The sequence below is a fragment of the Dromiciops gliroides genome, chromosome 4 (assembly GCF_019393635.1).
Source record: "Dromiciops gliroides isolate mDroGli1 chromosome 4, mDroGli1.pri, whole genome shotgun sequence".
Lineage (NCBI taxonomy): Eukaryota > Metazoa > Chordata > Mammalia > Microbiotheria > Microbiotheriidae > Dromiciops > Dromiciops gliroides.
The window spans coordinates 59,789,369-59,815,386 of NC_057864.1; the positions used below are offsets into that span (position 1 = coordinate 59,789,369).

At 41.8% G+C, this 26,018-nt stretch overlaps 1 protein-coding gene and 1 pseudogene across 1 annotated transcript in view; one reads left to right on the plus strand and one right to left on the minus strand.

Annotated features, from left to right (window-relative positions):
* Positions 1 to 1,404: 1,404 nt before the first annotated feature.
* On the minus strand, positions 1,405 to 13,100 carry LOC122754597 (annotated as a pseudogene).
* A 540-nt stretch (positions 13,101 to 13,640) lies between these two features.
* The window catches only part of TIPRL (TOR signaling pathway regulator), a 28,093-nt gene continuing 15,715 nt past the window's right edge, over positions 13,641 to 26,018 (plus strand). The window contains exons 1-4 of the mRNA XM_044004170.1: positions 13,641 to 13,810; positions 23,822 to 24,001; positions 24,811 to 24,910; positions 25,514 to 25,645. Coding sequence (XP_043860105.1) covers positions 13,707 to 13,810; positions 23,822 to 24,001; positions 24,811 to 24,910; positions 25,514 to 25,645 — 516 coding nt within the window. The 5' untranslated portion in view covers positions 13,641 to 13,706. The remainder of the gene's footprint in view (positions 13,811 to 23,821; positions 24,002 to 24,810; positions 24,911 to 25,513; positions 25,646 to 26,018) is intronic.

The window sequence follows — 26,018 nt, forward strand, 5'->3', positions numbered from 1 at the left end:
ATTTGAAGAGGGATGAAAAGATTTGAAAGAGCTTCTCTGGATAGTGAGCTGATAAAAGAAGTACACAGGTCCACAATTTACACAGGGAGGGGCACACATACATAGGCAGGGGTATGCTGATCACTAACAACCAGCTCTCTGGGGGAAAAGTTTTCATAATACACTTTTAAGTTTAACTTGCATTATTCATATTTTCTCCATCACTTTCTTAATTCTAGACAATCAACAAAATAATAGGTCAAGTCATAATCTGTAGCATTTACTAGTTTCTGGGATGCAAATGCTCGCAATGAAATTTTAACAATTGACTCCCAAGTTTTGTTGTTTTTGTGGTGGTTCAGTTGTGTCCAACTCTTTGTTGGATCTCTCAAGAGCTAGTTCAGACTGCCCCCCCCCCCAGCCCATGGGATGCACATGAAAACCCACTATCTAACATTATAGGATTGCCAAAGTCTTCTGGTGATGTCATTGTACTGTTCTTACTAGTTCTGTTCCCTTCTGGCCTCTGCTGGGTAGTCTCTGAATCATCTTTGCTATTTTCTGCTTAATGTCAATGCACTGTCTCTGTCCAATACTTCTAATACTGCCTTGTGGACCTGAGACTTTGCCAGACACTCAGGCACATCAGAGCTTCTCTCTGTCTAAGTGTTGGCATCAGCTAGGATTCTTGACTATAGTACTAACTCTCAAGAGGAAAGAAAGCTCTGCCACATATATTTAGTTTAAAGCCCCAAGGCTATTTAAAAGCATGAATCAGAAAAATGTGCCCCCTAGGGGAAAAAACCGCACCTTCCTTTCTTTTTTATTTCCCCTTAGGGGGCCGCCTCTCTGCTTCTTAGAGGCTTAGCTAAAAGAGGCTTTTCATCACCAGTAGGAGATTCTTTGCCCCAGATGCCAAGTTCTTTAGGACTGGTAACAAGGGTCCTCTCAGCTGGTTGGTTCCCTGAGGCTTGATCTCCTTGAACAAAACTTTCTAGTCCAGAGCCTGGGTATCGAGGTGGAAAACTTCGCTCTAGCTCAGGGTGAACGTTCCTTCTGATTCCCTTTGTGTCTTTAATATTTGCATTATACCTAGTTAGCCTCTCTCTATTGGTTCCCCTCCCAACCGACAATAATTCTAGTGTTTCTCAGTTCTTAATCCCCTTCTGTTAGCTTGGGCAAAGGAGTGTTGGGGAAAGGAATAGAGCAAAACTAAGCTCTGGGGCAAGGGGCAAGGATGTCATTTTCCCTCTGCTTAGCCATGTTCCTGCCTAAAGCTGAAAGGGCTCCCTTACACACACACACACACACACACACACACACACACACACATTTGTGTGCATGCTGCTTGTTCTTTGTGTAATTTTTTTAAACCTGCAAACACCATTTATTTTACACATTGCTAAAACACATCCGTCTGGCTAATCAGGTTCTCTTTGGTCTGGTATATATTTCTCCAAAGCTGACAGATTAATAATTCAAGGTATCTTTTCTAGACTCTTGTGGTTACAACATTGACTTCAAATGCGTCTTTCTCTGCTTATTTCACTTGAAGTTCTCTATCCTGTGTCTCATTGCTGTTGCTCTCCAGTACAGCAACAACACATTATTTTAACAAGACACATTTTGCATCATCACTACTCCTTTGAGCACCACAAAGAGCAAGTTCTCCCAACGTTGGTTTAATATCATCCCACTCTGGATAGAATTTCCTACTCAGTTTTCTCCATAACAATTGTAAGAGACACAGAAGGTCAAATTCATTCATTCATTCATTCATTCATTTATTGTGGGACAATGAGGGTTAAGTGACTTGCTGAGGGTCACACAGCTACTGTGTCAAGTGTCTGAGGTCACATTTGAACTCAGGTCCTCCTGACTCCAGGGCCAGTGCTTCATCTACTGTGCCACCTATCTGCCCCCCACAGAAAGTCAATTTTAAGGGACTGCTCAGTAATTCAGATACCTCATGTTACTCTTGATAAATGTCGAAGCTGTTGTTTTGGGTGCCAGTGGCACATTGATCTAGTAGTTACACTCTGTGAAGTTCATATAATTATCATTATATTTTTAATTTTTTCCAAAAGCTGTGTCCAATTAGCTTATCTCTGTCCATTTATCTATCTACTCATCCATCTATTCATTTACTCTCTGTCTCTATCATCTATTGTCTATGTATCTTCATCCATCTATCTACCTACCTATCTACCTAACAGAGAATAAGCAGTAGAGTCCAGATTTGGGCTCAAGATCCCGAGCTCTTTTCACTTGGTCATACTATTTGTCTTTGTCAGATTCTGGCATAGGTTCCTTTGTTTTGTTTTGTTTTTCGGGGCAATGGGGGTTAAGTGACTTGCCCAGGGTCACACAGCTAGTAAGGGTCAAGTGTCTGAGGCAGGATTTGAACTCAGGTCCTTCTGAATCCAGGACTGGTGCTTTATCCACTGCACAACCTAGCTGCCCCCTGGCATAGGTTCCTTAACTAAAAGTATGTATTTGATTTGTTCCTCCAGACTTTTCTTCTTATTCTAAACTTAGTAACCATCAACAAAAATAGGCAGTCAAATACACAAGCAAAATTTTTAAGTGATCACACAAAAAAACATGCTACCAGTTATTTGTAATATTTTTAAATGTTTTTGTTTTTGTTTTTTTAGAGCAAATTAACTAAAGCAATGGGCAGGAGCAGCTAGATGGCACAGTGGATAGAACACTGGCCCTGGATTCAGGAGTACCTGAGGTCAAATCCGGCCTCAGACACTTAACACTTACTAGCTGTGTGACCTTGGGAAAGTCACTTAACCCCCGTTGCCTCACAAAAAACAAACAAACAAAAAGAAATGTTCAGCTGGGTGGTGCAGTAGATAGAGCACTAGGCCTGGAATCACAAAGACCTGAGTTCAAATTTGACCCCAGACACTTGCTAGCTATGTGACCCTGGGCAAGTCACTTAACCCTGTTTGGTTCTGTTTCCTCCCTTGTAAATGGCAAACCACTCCAGTATCTTTGCCAAGAAAACCCCAAAAGGGGTCACAAAGAGTTGAAAATGACTGAACAACAACAACAAAGTATTGCTCAGTGTCTTCACAGGCTGACAGATCTCTGGTAATGAATCGGCTGGGTCACTGTGCTCTTCTCTGAGCATGCCTGCACCTTTCACTCCAAAGTCAGAAGTACTGTGGTTTCCTTAAAGGAATCGAGGTCTTTTCTGTCTAGACTATAGGAACCCCCACCTCACTTTTTTTCAGATTGAAATTGCAGTATTGAGACCATGAGCGGTTACATGCAGATGAAGAAACTGAGACTAGAATAGGTGAAATCGGAGTATAAATTAAAGATTTGTTGCCCAAGGTCATACAGGTAGAAATGAGTAGAGCCAAGGATTGAAAGCCAGCTTCCTCGAATTCCAAAGCTCTTTCCCCAGTGTGCTAACAGTTTGGGAAGGGCCTAATCCACAAGAAAAGCCTATGATAAGCAATGCATTGAATAAGGGGTTGTGAAAGCTGAGATTGAGACAAGATACTAAGCATCAGTGTCCCCTTCATCACAAAGTCCTTTAAGGAAAATTACAGACAGGCCTGAGGCCATGCATGTTAAAACTCTTACTTAGAATACCTGGGGGGGGGGCGGTGATTTATCTAATCTCCCTCTTCTGGTATATAGAAACTAATTTAGAAAACAGATGGGGAAACTTCTCAGGTCCTAGACTAGTAGGAAGTTATCCCTTGGGGAAAGGAGACCTGACAAAAACATAGGGAAATAAGGTCATTAAAGGTTGGGGTTGAGATTTCAATCATGAGATCTGCAAACAGGAGCAGTAACTAGAACTCTTAGGGCTGGGGAGAGACAATTCCCAGCATCTAGCATGGAGATTTCCAGTATAGTAGGTCCTTAAAAAATGTTTGCTGAATTGAATTTTATTTAACCCTCTACTTTACATACATTTCAGTTGCCTTTATAGAGAGAGAGTTTCACTGACAAATAAAGTATCTGTGTCACTAGTCCAGACTGTCAAACCCTGAAGTTCGAAGTGACCTTAGATATCAAATTCAATACTTGGCCTAGAGAGGCAAAATGACTCCCCAAGATTACAGAGCAAATTAATCTTTGAAGTGAGATGAATTATATAGGTCTCTGGAATGTTAGACAAAGGTTCTCTCTTCATCTTCTGCTCTTGAGTTGTGACCGTAAGTGAAGGAATGCCTACATACTTGACATCACAGATCCACTGGCAAATACCTTTTTCTACTCAAAGAAAAAATGTTTATCTTATTTTGGGCAGGTTTCACACACTTCTTGAATCAAGTTCCAATCCAGAACATCTCTCCACTGCATAGCCCAGTACAGTTAGAAGCAGCTAGGTGGTGCAGTGGATGGAGAGCTCTGTACCTGGACTCAGGAAGACCTGACTCAAATTTCACCTCAAATACTTTCTAGCCATGTGACCCTGGGCAAGTCACTTAACCTCTGCCTCAGTTTCCTCCACTTTAAATTGGAAATGATAATAAATAGCATGTACCACCAAGGTCCTTTGTAGCTCTAAATTTATGATCCTATGATCCTATTGCTAAGAAGCATGAGTTCTATAATCTGTAAAAAAATTTCTTGTCCTTTGCCTAATGGTGTCTAGGCTACCCAGAGAAACAGGTAGGTGGATCCTCTAGTCTCGTACACAAGGATATCAGTGTGGAGAAGTTTGGTGCAGAGAACACTAGAGGGCAGTGCCTCCTTGGATTGGTGAGATGGAAAGGTTGGATTACTCAGCCACTTAAATTCAATTCACTGAAAGTCATGACTCCACCTTGGAGAACAAAGGACCACCACCACCACTCACAACAACAAATGTACCTGTTGCAGAACATATTTGTTGATTCCCTTCTCATTCTCCCACCCCCTTTAAAGAACAACAAACTTTGTTTTCATATATTATGGGCAGCTTGCAAGTGAGAATTGGTGTCAACCTACCAGTCTGTGCAATGGAAACTTTTTTAAGTGGGGAACTGATTCAAGAAGAGTGTGAAACAGGGGCAGCTAGGTGGCCCAGTGGATAAAGTACTGGCCCTGGATTCAGGAGTACCTGAGTTCAAATCCGGCCTCAGACACTTGACACTTGCTGTGTGATCCTGGGCAGGTCACTTAATCCTCTTTGCCTCAGGTTTCCTCATCTGTAAAATGAGCAGCAGCAACAACAACAACAACAAAATACTGCTCATTGCTCAGTGTCTTCATGTTTCTTTACAGCCTAACTGAATCTTTGGGTCACTGTGAAGGAAATGGCAAACCACTCTAGTATCTTTGCCAAGAAAATCCAAAATGGGATAATGAAGAACTCAACATAACTGAAAACAACAGGAGAACAACCAAACAATACATCCATGTGGGCATTCCTTCACCTAAAGATTGCAATTGATCCATGCCTGCCCATCTTATGTGATGTTTGTCCCCATCATCCGATAAATTAATATTAGTCTTAATTTTTTCCACCAGAGCTGCTAAGCATGCCAAATGGCTCTGAGGTATAGCTGGGCATGAGTCGTTATCCTCTTCTTGAGTAATATTGATGTGGGCTGGAATTTGGGGTCAAATTGACCATGAGTCATCCCAAAAGAATCACAAGACTCAGTGACTCAGTTTCCCAAGTTTTATTGCAATACTGTGAGTGACCATAGGGAGAGAACCAGAATATTGGAAAGGTATCTCTCAAATAAGGAAAGGAAAGAGTTATATTTATAGTATGGATAAACTGATTATCAGTCTCATTATAATAATCTCCACCTTGGGGAGGTACAAGAGAGGGCCTGTCCTACTCATTATAATATTCTCCACCTAGGGGGTGTTACAAGGGAGGGTTTATCCTAATTTGGAATTCCTGGGGGGTCCTAAACCAACCCCCGAGGCGGGTACCCTTTTCAGTGGAGGTGTGTTTTGGGGGTTTACACGTCATAAGGTGAATCTAGGGACAAATTTGGCCTTTTCTGCGCATGTCTCTTTCTGATTCCCATGGCTAGTTTCAAAATATAATCATTTTTCATTAGAATTTCTATAGGTTGTCTTTTTCCTTTATTGTTATTTTGACCTGACCCGTTCTGGTCCGTTATCGATGTTGATCACTATGGGTAAGAGAACCTTCCATAAGTTATCCATTAACTGGGATCTGACTCCCTTTTAGAGCTAATATCTGAATTAGAGCTTGGCTCTTAGGTCTTTCTATTAACGCCTTTTTTGCCTCCTACATCAATATGATGATTTCCTCTGATAAGGGAAGGACTCCAGGTTTCCCCAACTCACAACTTAGACTCCTAGCCACCTGTCCCTTACTACATATTAGCCACCATTCCAGACATTCCCTCTCTCTGCCCCCACTGTATCTTTTTCACCACTTCCCTGACTTAGATAGTCAACACGTATTTATTAAGGGCTTAGTATGCACTAGGCAATCCCCAAATTTTCATCAAATTTCAATTTTTACATGCTTCATGTCCTTGAATCCATGTCATTTCCACAATTCACTTAAGAATTCTATATTTTATAGAAATGTTAGTTGCTACAAGTTCAATGCCTTAGGCATTCTTGGTTGTGTTGCAATGATTGTGAATAGAGCCATAATCTTCTATAGGAAGTTTCTATCTTTAGGTATATGTTCAAATCCTGCATCTCTCAGGTTCTAGGATATGATGACCTTTGATCTTGTGAGACCACCATCCTTCCCCATATAGCTTAGTCAGTAAGCACTGGTTAACTAGTGAGGGATTAGCAATCTGGGTTTATCACTACATTGGGTAGGATGTAAAACAAATGAACTCATCTAATCCCTACTCACTTGGAGTTATCATATCAAATAGGGTGAGGAAGGGGCAGCTAGGTGACCCAATGGATAGAGCACCTTCCCTGGAGTCAGGAGGACCTGAGTTCAAAGCCAACCTCAGACACTTGACACTTACTAGCTGTGTGACCCTGGGCAAGTCACTTAATCCCAATTGCCTCACCAAAAAAACAAAAAACAACAAAAAACAAAACAAAACAAAAAAAATAGGGTGAGGAAGATTAAAAGAAGACTATATGGGTAGAGATAAGAGCAGTAACATCCAACAGCAAAATCTTAAGTCATTTAAAATTTTTATTTTAGCCTAGGTAAAAGACAATTTGGGAAGGGCATGGTTTCTGTTTTCAAACATTTGGAGGTTTATAATATGGAAAACCCAGAATTACTCTGTGTTCCTTGTGGAATTTTAAGGTAGATCCTGGTACAACATAAGAATGAGCTTTCTAGCAGTCAAAGCTGTCTAACAATACAATAGGCTCCATTAATGGATAAGTTCATTATTACTAAAAGTTAAAAAAGAGGCTGGGTGACTAGGATATCTTTTAAGAAATGTATAAAAAGGAATACATGGGTTTGCTTGGGAATTTGGGCTAGATGTCTAATGTACCTTCCAGTTAAAATGTTCTGTGATTCTATGTCAAATAGATTTGCTGCACACTTGGTTGCTGGGTAGTTGTCTGCACCACAACCTTTACCTCTTACTGCTACTGGCTCATTTCTCAGTTAATTTTATTTTTAGGCTCTCAAGAAAAGTAGGGTAAGGATATGTCAGAGATAATTAATATTCCAGAAGTTATTTCTCTAATTGGCTTGCTTCCCACTTCACTCTGAGCTGAAGAAACTCTCTCTCTTTTGAGTTGGCTTCCCCTCTCTCAATCCAAAACAATGCACTTAATGACTTGGACTAAAAGTCAATACAAATGACCGTACACTTTACTGGCAATTTCAAATAGCATATAATTCAAATAAACATTCCTTCTATTTATAGGCCATAATCATTGCAGCAGGATTGTTGAATCTTTTCCTCTTTATATGTACTGTCCCTCCTCCCTGTAAAAGGGGAAATGGGAAGTGAAATAGTTGGACTGATAAAAGCCTGGATCTTTTCCCAGGCAATGCTGCAGGGAGGTAAAGAGAAAAGTGCTAGGTTCCAGCTTGCTGAACTATCTCTTCCAACTTTCTTCCACCCTTCGCCACACCATGAGTTCTCAATACTTATTTTCCCTGCTTTCTATCATGGGGGCAATGCCTAGGCTCTTTTACCACCATTCCCTGATATTTGGATGGGAGAAGGGGAGTGGACCAGCTCTGCTCACAGCTCTCCTTTTGTAGCTTCTTATATGGTTCCTCCTCATTCTAGCCTTGTGACTTCCTGGCATGAGGAAGTTCCTTCCAAAGTCCCCAGAAACTTAGCGAACTCTGGGTAAAGTCCATGTGTTCCTGTGCATAAGCAATACCCCTCTCTACCCCCAACAAATCTCCATGGCAATATTCTTAGGGGGAAGGCCTATATTCCTAAGAAATGTCTAAATTACATTATGATGTTCACATTCTGTACTTTAGTGAAATGTTTGCTATAAATGCTATTTTGAGCAGTAAAAAGTGAACACTGAGTATTCGTGTTCTGTTTTCAGAAGGAGATAGATTAAAGTCTGATTAAAGCCCCTGAACTGTTTTAATCAGAATAAACTGCTTTAATGAAAATACTTCCCAGGAGGATTATAAAAGCATTGTAGGGATAGGAGACAGATCTCCAAGGTTGAGATGTGAATGCTGAAAGGCAAGGCAAAAGAGTTTCATTATTGGAAGAGAACTCAGAGGTTATCTAGTCCTAACTCTACCCAAGCCATCCATAAATATTCTTTATTATATGCTTGAGAAGTGGTCCTTCAATCTTTTATGAAAGACCTCCACTGAGGAAGAACTTGTCACTTAGCACACAGCAGCTCATTGAGGTGTATGGGTATTCGAAGAGGACTATTAGCTGGGGGCTGAGGGCTAGGTGAGCCCTTTTTTGTTTGTTTGTTTGTTTTTTTGCGGGGCAAAGGGGGTTAAGTGACTTGCCCAGGGTCACACAGCTAGTAAGTGTCAAGTGTCTGAGGCCAGATTTGAACTCAGGTACTCCTGAATCCAGGGCCAGTGCTTTATCCACTGGGCCACCTAGCTGCCCCTAGGTGAGCCCTTTTTAAGGCTGCTCATCTACCTTGTGGTGTCCACTTGGCAGTCAGTTCTCCCCTGTGGCTCCAAGAAATTGTAGCATGGACAATGGCTATACCATGCTAAAACTTTTGGCCTATGGGCTAAAGCAGGTTGTGGGTAACTGATAGGACTTAAACCAATTGGTGAGATGGGGCGGTGTCTCCCCCAGGCATGTGAAGACTCCCGCCCCTCCCCCAGCAGTGGAATGGGCAGATGAGATCAGTTTGTTCCTATGGCCATGGAGGTGGCTGAAGCAGGTGATGTGGAGTGCTTAGAGTTCTATCAGACACCTAAGATGCCAAGATCATACACTGTGTCCTGGGCCAGTGCCTGTTGTCTTGCCACGGGACTTTGATGACTCTGGAGGGGAGATTGAGGCTAATGACTTTGTTCAACTCTGCCTTAAATCCAATTCGCATACAAGTCAAGATATTACCCGGTGATATCCTTGGTCCTCTTCAAAAATGAAGGACGAACAACAGCAGCAGCAGCTTATTCCACCTCTAAATTAGGGCAAATCTTTCCTTACAGGAAGCCTAAATCTGTTTCGGGAACTTCTGACTTAGGTTATTTTGAAAACTTTATGATCCTTAAGTTGTCTCTGTATCTTGTCTTCAAGATCAGTCTCTTTTGCTTATTTAAAGATCTTGTGTTTGCATAGCTACACATGTATAACTTATATTGAATTGCTTGTCTTCTCTTCTCTTTCTTTCTTTCTTTTTTTTTTTGTGAGGCAATTGGGGTTAAGTGACTTGCTCAGGGTCACACAGCTTGTAAGTGTCAAGGGTCTGAGGCTGGATTTGAACTCAGGTCCTCCTGAATCCAGGGCCGGTGCTCTATCCACTGTGCCACCTAGCTTTTCCCTAAGCCATTGGTTAATTTGATTTTAAAAGAGAGAAGAAAAATTGGTATTAAAAATGAAAAGGGTGGACACTTGACATGTACTAGCTGTGTGACCCTGGGTAAGTCACTTAACCCCCATTGCCCTGCAAAAATAAATAAATAAAATTTAAACAAAAAATGAAAAGGGTGAATATACCACTAACAAGACAGTCAGCTTTTCTTCAGGCTTGGTGCAGCCCCTCACCATGCTAGCTGGTTCCCTGCCCCAGTTCCCTTTCTTCTTTAGTTCTCTGGCTGAGCACTGATATAGCACACTACCACCTCAGTTAAAGCACTCTTCTCTTTTGCTATACCTCTCTGTCCCTAATAAGGGAATAAGTAGAGTTGAGGTCTGTTGTTTAATGGGTGAGATGAAGGCAAAGGGAGGGTATGTTGGTAGAAACTTCAGTAGCACAAGGAAATTGCTGAGCAAATCCCAGAGCACGTCTATTGGGCAGGATATTGCCAGAGTTTGGGAACTGGTGGGGAGGGAAGCACTGAGTGAGCACATTAGGGATTAGGAATATGCCTTCTTTGCTGTTCATTCATCAGATTGTTACTTAGGCTTGTTGGTGTTTTGATCTGCAGAGAAAACTGCTTTTGCTTTATCTATTATGCATAATTCTTATTTTAAAGGGCTTTGAGAATTTGTGAGAACTGGAGTAATGTCTACTAAGCCATCTTTTTGGGTGCATGACTTGGATGTCCTGAATTTTGGAAACTTCTATCCATTGCTCCTAACTTTGTCTTTAGTTTATTTCTAAAGTAACAGGGAAGGGGCAGCTAAGTAGCTCGGTGGATAAGGCCCCAGACTTGGATTCAGGAGGACCTGAGTTCAAACCCAGCCTCAGACACTTACTAGCTGTGTGACCCTGGGCAAGTCACTTAACCCCCATTGCCCTGAAAAAAAAAAGAGATAAAGTAACAGGGAAGATAAGACAGATACAACAAATAACCATAATACTAATCATTAAATCAACAAGCACTTATTCAATACTAGTAGGTATGAGCCAGCACTGTGCTAGATACAGGGGATGCAAGTACAAAGAATGAAATAATTCCTATATGAAGCTTACTATGCACCCCTAGAAAAAGAACTGATAAAAAGAACACTTGTGGATTGTACATATATAACCTGATTGTGATCTTGTGGAGGGAGGAGGAAAGGGAGGAAGGGAGGGAGGGAGAAAAATTTAGAACTCTAAATCTTATGAAAATGAATGTTGAAAACTACCCTTACATGTAGAATGGAAAAAAAAGGGGGGGGGAATTGCATGAGACCTCTATAGAGAGAGGCTTCCAGTACTCAGAAATTGTGAGTTACACATTGGGTGCATGTGTCCTGCACACATATGCAACACTGCCTCTGTACTTTGTGACCGCAAAGCAGAAGGGATTTGTGGGTTTGAGAAGAGTGCAAATGGGGGCAATGGTTTTGTAATGACTGTTTTTGGTATACCTTCCATTAAATTCCTTTTCTGAAAGCTAAAAAAAAAAAAAAAGAAATAATTCCTACATGAAAGGAGATTGCATTCTAATGGTGGAGACAACAAATACATATAAAATATATTACAGCATCAATATAAAGTTAACAAATACAAATATATACAAAGTATTTAAATACAATGTGGTTTGGGAGGACACTAAACAGTTGAAGTGATCAGGAAAATCTTCATGCAAAAGATGGTGCTTGAGCTGTGTCTTAAAGGAAGAGGGGGACTCTATGAGGTGGTCGTAAGGAAAGAGTTCTGTCTAGACATGTGGGATAGATCCTATGGAGGCCTGGAGATAGGAGATGGAAGTGTGGAAGGCAGTTACAGAGGAAACTATGTGGTGCAATGGAGAGAGCACAGGGATTTGAGAAAGAGGACCTTGATTTTAATCGTGGGTATGCGGCTTACTACCTGTATGATTTGGGGTAAATTACTGATGCCTCTCTAGGCTTTCCTTTATTTGTCTGTAAAATGTGGGGATGAAAGGACAGCTAGATGGCACAGTGGATAAAGCCCCAGCCCTGGATTCAGGAAGACCTGAATTCAAATCCAGCCTCAGACACTTGACATTAGCTGTGTGACCCTGGGTAAGTCACTTAATCCTCATTTACCGCCCCCCAAAATGCAGGGGTGAAAACAGTTAAAGAACCTCTAGGGTTTCTTCCAGCTCTAAATATATGATTCTATGATCTCTCATATGGGGCTGGGGAGGGGAGTTAGACTATAAGTATATGAGAAATCCTACCGAAGTACATTCAATTCAATTTAGATACAGCAGGAGGACCTGCATTCAAAAGAGAATTAATAGTTGTGTGATTCTGGGCAAGAAATTCAACCTTTCCTATCCTCAGATACTATTAGTGCTCTTTCAGAGACTTATTGTGAAGATCAAATGAAATAATAGTGATATATTATTATTACTATGTGTTAGCAAAGACACAGAAATTTACATTTCATTAAGGTGAGATGTAGGGAAGGCAGAGCATGTATACAAATTTTTATAATAAGATGTAGACAGTGATGGGGCCAAAGGAGAGATTCAGTCAAAGCACCCTAGGAAAACCTGAGCAGGGAGAGGATATTTTCAATGGTAATAGGGAAGCCGAGCCTTGAAAGAAGAGGATTTCTGAAAGATGGAGATGAAGATGGGATGAATTTGAGGCATCAGGGACTTGGCGGACGCACAGAAAGGAAGATCATAATTTCAACCTGCAACATTTCAGGGAACAGATGATAGTTCTATTTCTCTAGAACAGAATGTGTAAAGGATGGATTTGAGAGAGAAGTGATTGGAGTCAAGAGAATAATGAGAAGGCTATTGCAAAAGTTGAGAAGGTAGAAATGGCAAGACTTGGCAAGTAGTTGAAGTGAGGGGGAGAAAGAGTGGGAAGAATCTATGACATGAAACGAGGGTCTGGTGCATGTGCAGACCCCATCAGCTTGCTTGGCTGACACAGCCTCTCCCTGTGGAGGATGCTATGAGACTTGCTTATGGGAGAATCATGATGACGTATAAGGGAAGTGCCTCAGAGAGACTGTGAATCACATATAGCTATTTTGTAACTAGATTCATTTGGTTAACAATGTATTTAGAAAGAACCTTTTTTGATTGCATAATTAGAACTGTTAGCATCTTCAAAAAAGAGCACGTTAGCTTTAGCCTCATCTTGCTCCATTTCGTTTGGAAGCGCCCCTTCGCTCCTAGCATCCAGGTTATATACCATGCTGTGGGGGGAATGGCCCTTAAGGCCCCTCGGAGGCCAGATGGCCCTGAGAAATGGACAGAGCCTTATTTCCAACCCGGTACTGGAGAATAAATGGAGGGCAAAACGTTAAAAATTATGGGGAAGCTCTAATAGACCATATTTTAGAGCCCCCCAAAAGGGTAAAGTGATGGGCAGAGACACCGCACCAATGAAGAACCAGCAGCTCAGGCGGCTTCTTGAGCCCCGCCCCCTGCATGCGGAACCACTTGCGATGACATCACCTCATGATGCCACCGGGACCGCTCCCACTCCCGGTCCAGGCCACACCCCTAGGCTCCTCTAGCCCCGCCCCTCCTTCCTTTTCCTAAGAATTCCGGCGCTCCTTAGCCTCGTCGCGCAGGCAACCCGCTCCCGGAAGCGGAAGGAGGAGGCGGGGGCAGGCGGGCCGGCAAGAGGGCGGAAGGACTAGGGGGCCGGGGTGTGGGCTGGGCCGGGCCGGGAAGCGGAGCGGAGCGGGGCGGGGCCGGGGATGGTAACGGCGTGGGGGAGGAGGGGGAGGTGGGGGCGGGGGAGAAGGGAGGCCGCCGCCGCCGCTCGCGCTAGTTCCGCGCCGCCACCGTGGCCATGATGATCCACGGCTTCCAGAGCAGCCGCCAGGACTTCTCCTTCGGGCCATGGAAGCTGACGGCGGCCAAGACGCACATCATGAAGTCGGCGGATGTGGAGAAGTGAGGTTTGGGGAGGGCCGCAGAGGAGAGGGCGAGGCCGGGCGGGCGTGGGCGCGGGGATGGGCAGGAGGGCAGACTGGAGGGGAGGGGCGGCCGTTCTCTCCGCTGCTCCCCGCCCCCGCGGGACCTCGAGGCCGGGCTCGGCGGCCGCTGCAGAACGGCCAGCGGGGCCGTGCCCTGGGCGCCCCCAGCGCGCGTGCGCGGCCGCGGTTTGACAGCCCCCCGCCTGCACCCCTGCCCGGGATCTGGGGTCCCCAGGGCGTAAATCCCGCCTCTGGTGCCAGCTCCCCGTGGGGCCTGGGGCTAGCTGGACCTCAGTTTCCCTATCTGTAAAACGAGGGGTTGGGATCAGGTGTTCTCGGCAGGCTCGCCAGCATCAGACACTACCCAGGAACCCGGGGTTTCCATGGATTTTGGATGCAAAGCTCAGCATCCCGAATCCACAGAAAACCTGCGTTCCTGTCTGGCCTCTGACTCCGACTGGCTGTGCAGCCAGGGCCAGTCCTTTGCTCCTTCACTGCTCGGGGCTACTGTTTAAGACTGCAAATTAGGAGTTGCTAATTTGTATTGGTGGGAAGGCGTTTTCCCTGGATGTTCCGTACCAAAAGAACCCAAAACACCACCCGGAGCTAAACCTTGTTCATAGATAGTATTTCTGGGCCAGTATTTCAGGGTACTGTTTAAGACTATAAAGTAGGAAGAGTTATCACTATACATTGCTGAGGAGAGTTTTCACAATAGGAGTTCCATATATTGAAAAAAAAAATCACAGGCCCTGACCAAAATCAAAACAAAACGTCAAGAAAATACTAACTCAAAACAAACCTTATTTGTAGATAACATTTCTTCCACAGCCATTATCACATGTTGCCTTTGACGCCCACCAAGGACTAGAATGTAAATTAGTTGTCATGCATTGGGGGAAAAGTTCACTCTGGGAGCTCCATATACTTACAAAATTACAGTACCTGCTCCCTCCCCCCCCAAAAAACAACCCAGAACAACCAACACAAATTTTATTCATAGATAGCATCTTCTACATACTCATGCAGTTGGCGATGTTGAGAATACATCTCACCAGAAATGAAGCCTATGGAAACATGGGAGGTCCTATCCCAATTCCTAGGTAATTATAAGTAGCCAGCCCTCCAGCTAGTTTCTTGGGGAAAAAAATCGGTATGAGATTCTGAAAATGAAATAGATTTGAATGTACGATGATAACTGCTTTTACTCAGGGTGTGCCCATGTCTGGAACGAAAGCCTGCCTAATCTCTGCTTTTAAGAATCTTTTGAAGTTTAGCTTTGAGTTACTTCTTCCTTAAAGACTTCTTAGGAAGTATTTTCTCCTTCCTCACCTTGGCTTCTACCAACTTGGCTCAAGTAGATATCACTGAGGAAATGATAGAAGGCCGGAAAGGAAGAGATAGCAGATAACCCAGATGTTCTGTTCATATGTTAAAAATGTAAAAAGACCTGTATCATGTAATATGGTTCTTCTCTGGAGTATCTGTTGAATAACATAGATAAGAATACGATGAAAAGACACGAATGGGTTTTGGTTCATACCATGAAGGGAGTACTTTATTTAATATCCATGAAATTATAGATTCATTGAAGTTTTGAAATACACACCAGATCCCTCTTGGTATAGAGTAATTAAAAAAAAATTCTAGCACCTATCACACTGTCTTGTAACATAATAGAGACTGCCAAATGCTAGTTGAATAGAGTTTCCTTGCCCTCTCCTAGATATTCAGGCAGCTTTTGACAGGTTATAGTTTGGTATTGATTAGATCTGATTGGGATAATATTAGAGAAATTGTAAGAAGAAAATTTTGAGTTGTGTGATGTATTAAAAAGTTTGAGAGACATTGTTTCCAGGTAATTAATCATTTTACTAATTATGCTAGCAGATAATTAATAAAAGGGGTCAGTGGCACTCTCAAATGCCAAAGACTCCTCATGGAACCCACTCAATGGCTTTGGAACAGTGGGTGATCTGGAGGCTGGAAATCAACTCTGATTGGTTAACAATGAGAGAATTAATATTATAATATAATATTGTAATGAAGGGCTGGGGAATGTGACCAATCCACGAAGTCTTTGACAGAGAATTTTAAATTACACATTATCCAGACTATCCCTACCCAAGGCTGACTAAAACCCAGTGGGTGGGATTTCACTGGACTAGAATCCCTTTACCTTTTGATGAGATACAAGTTTTCCAGGTGGGGTGCATCTGCTTAAGATTTCATCTCTTTATCAGCCTTGCCCTTCAAAACTGACTGAATGGCCTATAGGGAAGGAGGAAATAGAAGGGGGGAAGAACCTTAGTCTTAATTCAATAATTGGTTATTACTATAAGAGAGAAATAATTCTCTCAGTTATAATAGTCAGGGACCCTTTGGCCATTTTTACATAGGAATATATCTTTTGGTACAATAGCAATTCAGTGACCTCAGCCATCTCGAGTACAATATAGAACTCAGAAATCTTTTTAGAAACATCCTCTGAGAATCCAAAATAGGTTTCATAGAGCTTATACTCTGCAGTAGCATTTCTCAAACTCTTTGATGTCCGGACTCTTTCATATGCTTAAAGATTATTGGGGACCTCCCCTTAATAGCTTTTGTTTGTGGGAGTTATAGCTATTGATATTTAGCATATCAGTTACTGAGCTAACATTCTGTGCCAGGCCCTGTGCTAAATAAACTCTGGGGATACAGTGAAAGGCCTACAGAACAAAACAAAAACAGGCCCTGTTCTTAAAGAGCTCACACTCTCATCAAGTGGACAATATGCAAACGGCTGTTTTCAAACAAGTTACATATTGAATAAATTAGGTTTGAGATTAAGGACTGAGAAAGGCTTTTTGTTTGTTGTGAGGGGCAATGAGGGTTAAGTGACTTGTCCAGGGTCACACAGCTAGTAAATGTCAAGTGTCTGAGGCCGGATTTGTTTGTTTGTTTTTTTGGTGAGGCAGTTGGGGTTAAGTGACTTGCCTAGGGTCACACTGCTAGTAAGTGTTAAGTATCTGAGGCGGGATTTGAACTCAGGTCCTCCAGACTCCAGAGCTGGTGCTCTATCCACTGTGCCACTTAATTGCCCCTGAGGCTGGATTTGAAGTCAGGTCCTGTGCCATCTAGCTGTCCCAAATTTCCTAATCTCTTTTATAATAACTTTTAAAAAATCTTTTAAACCGTATTTATTTATTTGCTTACTTACTTACTTATTTATTTTTCCAAGAAAGGCTTTTGAAGAAGGCTTTAGCGGAGAATTGAAGGAAGCTGGGGAAGCTAGAAAGTGGAAATGAGGAAGGAGAAGAGAGCATCTCATAGTTGACAGTTTGCAAAAATGCTTGGAATCATGACGGAGTGTCCTGTTTGAGGAACTGCAAGGAGGCCAGTGTCCCTGGACCTTGAGAATACACAGAGGGGAGTGAGGGGAAAGGTAGCAGAGGGCCAAATCTATGCAGGGCTCTGAATGCAGACCAGGATTTAATATTTGATCTGGAGGTAATAGGGAGCCACTAGAGTTCTGTGCTTTAATTTGACATCTGCATAGAGAATGAATCAGGGGCAAAGAGAGACCAACCAGCAGGTTATTGTAAATGGTCCAGGCATGAGGTGATAAGAGTCTGCAACATAGTAGCTGCTGTGGAAATTTATTTTGATTTGGGGACCTTACCTTTGGGCTGAGATTAGAAAGCCTTAGGCCCTCGGGGTCTCTTCTGTGTGGGAGGTGTTGGTGCCCCTCCCCCTCTGCTTCAGCTGAGCCAAAAAGCCCCGTGGGCTGTACAAGACCAGGTCTGACAGCTGGAGGAGAGAGCCCCAGCTCCCTCCACCCTGAGAGGATCTATCCGAGAGATCCTGGGCTTGTTCAGGTTGGGCTCTGGCGTAGCCTGTGCTGAGGTCCCAGGCACGAAGCAGGGGCACAGGTCCCTGGAGCCCTGGGTGTGGTATGTATGGGAGGCTCGAGTGCACACCCCCCCCCCACCAGCCGCAGCCCTGTCTGGCGGATTAGCTTGGTGTGTATGGGGGTGCAAAAAAAAGCCCCGAGATTTGAGTGGAGAGAAGTAAGATATATATAGACCTGGGAGTTAAATGGCAAGAGGAGGCCAGCAAACGAGATTAAGGGGGACTGACAAGATTAGAAGAACAGAGAGGGGGCTGACAAGAGGGGGCAGAGAGCAGATTGACGGAGCAGACAAACAGAACAGGAGGCATCGGAGAGCACAGAAGCGGTCAGTACAGGGTACAGGTTGGAGAAAGCAAAGATTAAGAGAACAGAAGGACACTGGAACACTAGGAGAACGGAAGGAGAGGTCGGTGAGAGAGAAACACCGGGGTTCAGCAGTGGCAGTAAGGAGAGGAAAGTTAGAAGCAGGGGGATTGACAAAGTGAAAGGGGCTTGAAGTTAGAAGTGAAAGTGAAGCAGGGAAGCTGGAGTGAAGGAGAAAAAGTGTATTAAAAAAGTTCCAGGCAGGTGGAAAGAGACGTCTAGAACGCAGTCAGGTTGTACATTTTATTTCCCTGTATTCTTAATTTTAAATAGTATCTCATAAATAAACTCTGCTTTGATTATTTAGTTAAGAGGCTTCTTAATCTTTTGCTTATCAATTTTGGGAGTGGAGCAATGTGGTGGAACTTTATAAACAGCCCATATTAAATTAATAGCAGTCAGATAAACAATCAAAAGTCCCTAGATTAGTCCTCCAGTCAGATTAGTCCCCCCAAATTAGGCAACTAGTTAAAATATTTCTACATTTGAATGGCAACCACGAAGGGACTTATGGCCCAATTATAATTTTTCTAAAGTTATAATTTTTCATATATTATACATTTTCATATAAGTAAAGTTATTATAATTTTTCCAGGTTAGTTATAGATAATAATTTTTTTCACACTGCGGTGTTAGAGCAGAAAGGGGGGTGTATAATAGGTGGAGATGCTAGGACTTGACAACTGATTGGATATGGGGAGGTGAGAGCTAGGAGGTTAGGGTAACACCTGAGTTTTGTACCTGGGTAACTGGGAAGATCATGTACTCTATCTACTAACAGGGATGTTAAAAGGATAGGGTTTGATGGAAAAGATAATGAGTCCAGTTTTGGATATACAGTGTTGAGTTTAAGATCTCTATGAGACATCTAATTCTAGATGTCCAATAAGCCGTTGGAGATTTGAGACTGGAGGCCAACAGACCTATTAAGGCTGGATAAGTAGATCTGAGAGTCATCTGCATAGAGATGATAATTGAGACCATGGGAGCTAATGAGATTATCAAGTGAAGTAATATAGAGCAAAGCTTCTTAAACTGTGGGCAACTGAATGTGGGGGGTCATGAAAAATTTGGCAACAGTAAAAGGTTATGGGGGCAGCTAGGTGGAGCAGTGGATAAAGCACCAGCCCTGGATTCAGGAGTACCTGAATTCAAATCCGGCCTCAGACACTTGACACTAGTTGTGTGACCCTGGGCAAGTCACTTAACCCCAATTGCCTTACCAAAAAAAAAAAAAAGGTTATGCATATCTAGTTTATATTTTTACATGACCCAAAGTATAGGTATATAAAATAGATATACAAATCAAACAGTGCCAAATTTTTTGGAACCCCCCACATTCAGTTATGTGACCCCATATGGGGTCAGGCCCACAGTTTGAGAAGCTTTGGTTTAGAGCATAGTAGAAGGTGAATGTCATAATATAGTACAGTATTTGATGTTCACACTGTGACAACGTGTGAGTTATTGGGAAGAGGTCAAGTTATGTTTAGTTTGTATTATTTGGGAAGCTAGGGAAATATATAATTATTGTACTTTTAAAAGAATTACATAAATAAATAGTTTATGATGTTACATCTTTGTCTTATTTCCTAAAAGCAAAATAAGTTGTTGGTGTTGGTGTTGGTGATTGTTGAGTTGTGTCTGACTCTCTTGGAGTGATTTGCCATTTCCTTCTCCAGCTCATTTTACAGAGGAAGAAACTAAGGCAAACAAAGTTAAGTGACTTGCCCAGGATCACACAGCTAGTAAGTGTCTGAAGTCAGATTCAAACTCAGTCTTCCTGCTTCCTGGCCTTCACTCTATTTACTGTGCAACCTAGCTGCCCTATAAACAAATAGTACAAATGGCTTATTTTTATATCTTAAAATATAAATGAAAATTTTAATAAATCAGTAAGTGAAATAACAGAAGAAACTTTTTTTTACATTTAAAAAGCAGTTAGCAGTTTAAAAGAAATATATTTTTAGCTTGATTCAATGGTTTAAAAAAATTTGTAGGGGCAGCTAGATGGTGCAGTGGATAGAGCACTGGCCCTGGATTCAGGAGTACCTGAGTTCAAATCCAGCCTCAGACACTTAACACTTACTAGCTGTGTGACTGTGGGCAAGTCACTTAACCCCCATTACCCTTAAAAAAAATGAGTCTCGATCTGTAGTCACCTGTCCTGAGGTAGGTAGCATGTTTTTCATCATTTGGAATTACGTTTGGTCATTGTGCTTATCAGGGTTCTAAGTGTTGCAGAGTTATTTGCCATTCCACTGCAGTTGTTATGGTATGAATTATTCTCCTGACTGCTCACTTCACTCTGCGGTCAGTTCACATGAGTTTTGCCCTGTCTCTCTGAAACATCTTTTTCATCATTTCTTCCAGCAGAATAGTATTGAACCCAGTCCTCCTTGGCACCAGGTGGTCTAGGGTCATATCATCTCATGGGCAAGTTCCCTGAGTAATTGGAACTTCCATTTCCTCATCTGAAAAATAGGGATACAATTTGTTAAAGGATTCATAAGTTGATAGATGTAGAGTTAGAAGGCACTTTAGAGGCCATTGAGTCTAACCCCTTCCTTTTACAGATGAGAGACCTGCAATGGGTACCATTGAAATGCACCTACTGTTTGTCATCTCTGTCCATCTAAAGGGAACCTCTTCCAAATGTACATTTCTTTTATGATATCAGTTCAGCATCCTCTCCCCCCCCATCACCTTCACTACCATCTCCCCATAGATCCAGATTAAGACAGCCTAGGATCCTGAAACCTAGAGTTTGTCCCCTGAACTACCAGACCTACTTCTAGCACAGTCCCTAAAGCTGTCATTGGATGGAGAAATCACTGTGGAGAAGGGTCCCACTTTCCTCATCACTGCAAGAAATAACTGCTGACTGAAACCAACAGGCAGATAAGCACAAGAGTCTTAGGAATAGAAGCTGCTCCATCCCCCAGACTGCTAGTCCAGCCCACTCCTCAGTCTTCATCCACAGGGAAGCAACTTCCATGGAGAAAGGGGCATCTCCACTAACTGCCAACCACCTACCACACACAGGGAAGGCAAACATTCTCTTCCCTTCCTTTTGCTGTGCTTAGCACTTAATAAGTGCTTTAAAAATTCATTCATCTTGGGCACTTGCTTTTGGGATGCAGTTCTTAGGCCATACATTTCAACCTGCTTAAACCCATTATGCATCTCTCTATTATCCTTCGGGTAACAAGTGACATGCATATGCTTCATTGCTATATATCGTAATACCAGCAAAATAATGATGTTAAAAATGTGGACCTTTGTTTTATTAAGAAGTTGAGGTCACTGAAAATACTGCATATTGCCCCACATAGGATGCAAGCTGTGTGTCAGGGGAAATTTCCCAAAATTGGAACTATACCTCTTCAGATATAATGTATTCCAATTCTCTCGAGGTTTTCAAGCAGAGGCTGGGTGGCTACCAGTTGCATATGTTGTAGATGGCATTCTTTCACTGAGGGTTGGATTAGATGAATGGACAGAAGGAAAGAAATAAAGAAGGAAGGATTTATTCAGTACCTGCTATGGGCCAGGCATTGTGCTGTGCTCAGCTCTTTACATCTGATGGCCACTGATCCCTTCCAGCTCTGAGACTGTCATTTAGGGAATTAGGGAGCCCCTCTACTGGACATTCCTCATTATAGTGACAAGCACCTTTGGTAGTCCTATCTCTTTTTTTGTCTTCCTTATTTGATTCTAATAATCACAGGGTTCTTGAACAAAGTTATCTCTTGTGATATCTTTCACTTTAACATGTATAGGGGGTATGTTGTTTTTTTGTTTGTTTTGGGTTTTTTGGGGGGTGGGGCAGTGAGGGTTAAGTGACTTGCCCAGGGTCACACAGCTAGTACTTGTCAAGTGTCTGAGGCCAGATTTGAACTCAGTCCCTTCTGAATCCAGGGCCAGTGCTTTATCCACTGTGCCACCTAGCTGCCCCTGGTATGTTGTTGGAAGTGCTCCCTTAAAGTGTTATTATATTCTACTGAATCAAATGCTTTTTTTATAATTAGTGAATAGTAGGGTCATTTATCCTCTTAATTTTTAGTCAGTTGTGTGACTGTAAAGATGTGGTCTCCTAAAAGAATGTAGTTTGTGGAAGCCTCCCTGATCCCATTTCCATATGTGTATAGGTTGTCATAAACATCTTATAGAGTCAGGAAAGTAGCCATGTGAATTAGGTTTGGTTTTTATGATGATAATGTTCCTGCCCTTTTTTCCCCCAGGGGCCAAATTTGTGTATCCTGTCTTTCAAATATCATGAAAACTGATCTAACAGAGCTTTTTCAGGGCTGTGAGGGTTAAGTGACCTGCCCAGGGTCACCGAGCTAGTAAGTGTCAAGTGTCTGAGGTCAGATTTGAACTCAGGTCCTCCTGAATCCAGGGCCGGTGCTCCATCCACTGCGCCATCTAGCTGCCCCCTAGAGCTTTTTTTTTTTTTAATGTATGAGGTATTTTATTTTTTCCGTTACATGTAAAGATAGTTCTCAACTTTTGTTTATACATGCTTTACAATTTCAGATTTTTCTCCCTCCCTCCCTCCCCTCCCTCCCCCCTCCCCTAGACAGCAGGTAATCTGATATAGGTTATATCTATATATCTCTATACATATACATATAGATATATACACACACACACACATATATATATACACATAATAACATTAATCCTATTTCTGCATTAATCCTGTTACAAGAGAAAGAATCAGAGCAGTGATGCAAAACCTCAAAATAGAAAAAAAAAACAACAGCACCCAAAACAAAAGAAATAATATGGTTCAATCAGCATCTATACTCCACAGTTCTTTCTTTCTTTTTTTTTCTTGGATTTGGAGATCCTCTTCTATCATGAGTTCCCTGGAACTCTTCTGTACCATTGCATTGGTGAGAAGAATATAGTCCATCACAGTAGGTCAACACTCATTGTTGATGATACTGTGTACAATGTTCTTCTGGTTCTGCTCATCTCACTCATCATCAGCTCATGTAAGACCCTCCAAGGTTTCTCTGAACGCTTCCTGTAGAGCTTTTTTTAATACAGTAGAAAGAGAGCAAGCTTTAGGGATGGAAGACCTGGGTTCAATCCTGTCTCTTAGGACAAGGTGACCTTTGACAAGTAATTTTACTTCCCTGGATCTCAGTTATCTCAGCACAGGCTGATCTCTGAGGTTTCCTTCAGACTCTAGACTTGTGATCTGTGATCTTTCAGTGGCCTCAAAATGGTGTCAGACTTCAGACTGAAATGCTCTTTCTCCTCATCTCCACTTACTGGCTTCTTTGACTTCCTTCAAGTTCTAACTAAAATCCCACCTTTTACAAGAAGTCTTTCCTAGTTCCTCTTAATTCTAGGGTCTTCCCTTTGTTGATTATTTCCTATTTATTTTATAAGTGGCTTGTTTGTGCATCGTTCTTTGCACGTTATCTTCCTGTTAGACTGTGAGCTCCTTGAGAGTAGAGACTGTGTTTGACCTTTCTTTGTATCCTCAGCACTTAGCACAGTGCTTGGCACATGGTAGTCAATTACTAAATGTTTGACTGACAGACTCCCTCTGCATATCCTTGGTCTGGCCCAGTTATTCTTTCCAGCTTTGTTTTCTTTAGTCCAATACCTTTCCCTTTACAAACTTTTCATTTTTCTGTACAGACTATTGTTAAGCTAAAAAAATAGAGAGCTAAAAATAACAATACAATATCTGATTTTTGTCATATGCAGATTAGCTGATGAGCTACATATGCCATCTCTTCCTGAAATGATGTTTGGAGACAATGTATTAAGAATCCAACACGTTTCTGGCTTTGGGATTGAGTTCAATGCGACTGATGCTTTAAGATGTGTAAACAACTACCAGGGAGTGCTTAAGGTAGCATGTGCTGAAGAGTGGCAAGAGAGCAGGTAAGCAACTGGGTAAAGGTGGATAAAACATGTACAGTAAATGGATCGGGGGATGTTTCCTTAGAATAGGCAGTGGGTTTTCTTATCAGCTTTACAGAGATTCAGTTGACTCAACTGTAAAGTGGAGGCAGCTTTCAAAATCAAAATAAACACTGCTTGAGTTGTATTTACTTCAGGGTTAGTGTCTTTAAATGAAGTGTCATACCTAATTAGTGGTGCTTCTCTTCTGACCTCAGTAACTACTTTAAAATAACATACTTTGGTACTCACTTCTTCTGATTCTCATTGGGAATGTAAGTGATGATTAGAGAAATGAAAGGGAAAAGGCCTGCTTTTTGCCAGTATTTATCACCTGAAAAGCTCTGTGGAGATTGAAAATAAGTATAAAGTATGGTCCCTGTCTTCATGCAGCTGATAGTCTAATTGGAGAGAGAAGAAGGAACCATGGGAAAAGTTAAATAAGTATATATGATTTCCATAACAGTTTGAATTGTATAGAATGGTCATGGAAGAGTTTTCAAATTAAGAAAGTATGTATGGGGCAGCTAGGTGGCGCAGTGGATAGAGCACTGGCCCTGTATTCAGGAGTACCTGAGTTCAAATCCAGCCTCAGACACTTGACACTTACTAGCTGTGTGACCCTGGGCAAGTCACTTAACCCCAGTTGCCTCACCAAAAAAAGAAAGAAAGTATATAGGTGAGCGAACTGTTTAGAACCATTTGTAGAATATAGTTTTGAGGGATGTTCATATCCTTTATCAAGTTTTGTTCTGTCACCGAATACAATCCTTCTCTTTTTGGTCATTGAGGACGGAGGGCGAACACTCCAAAGAGATTATTAAACCATATGATTGGACCTATACAACAGATTACAAAGGAACATTGCTTGGTGAATCACTTAAGTTAAAGGTAAATTTAACTCTTCTTTTTTGTGTTGAACTGATTTATCTTTGTTTCTTTATATTTAAGATCACTTTTAAATCCTTTTTTTTGGGGGGGGGGGTGGGCAATAGTTTATTCATTCTACATCTCCCTCTAACAATTATTCTGCACTGTGGTGGGGTGCTAGAAAGTTACCTTGATTTTCAGAGTTAGCTAGTCAGTGGCAAGGACTGTGTCTCATCTTTACTGCTTTCCCATGACAGCCAGCTAGAATGCTCTGTAACCCTTTTTGACTGATTTTGGAGTCAGTGAAACTTGAGGAAGATAGGGAAGACTGGAAGCATCATAGCTGACCTTTGTTTATAACTCTTTAATTGTTAAAATTTTTCTTTCCAAGAACTGATAATAATTGAATACAGATGGAAGCATGCTTTCTTTCATTTTTTTCTTTTATTTGAGTCTTCTTATACAAAATGACTAATAAGGAAATGTTTTGCATAATTGCACATGTATAACCTATATCTGATTGCTTACCACCTCAGAGAGGGGGAAGGGAAGGGAGGGAAGAAGGGATAGAATTTGGAACTCAAAACTTTAACTTAAAATGTTAAAAAAAATTTTTCTTTCCAGGTTGTGCCTACAACAGATCATATAGATACAGAGAAATTGAAAGCCAGGGAACAGATAAAATTTTTTGAGGAAGTTCTGTTGTTTGAAGATGAACTTCATGATCATGGAGTGTCCAGCTTAAGTGTGAAAATTGTGAGTATAATAATTGCTTTTGCTTAAGTATGGAAAAACATCCTTGTTAAATAGATAGAAATATAAAACATATCCATTAAGCCTCTATACATTAAATGTGACATTTTGTGTTTTTAGATTACGCATCAAGTGAATAGCAGTATAAAATTATACATTTGGGAACTTTTTATGTGATATTAATGATTCCGATTATCCATATACCTAACACATTTTTTGTAGTCTGTCCGTTATTGAAGTTGGGGAAAAAATTTCAGATAGCTTACAATGATGGAAATGCACTTATGTACAAAGGCACAAAACGCTCCTTTATCCTTCCATATTCTGTCTGCAGACGTAGAAATGAACAGCAGAGAGGGAGGGACCCAGACTCCTC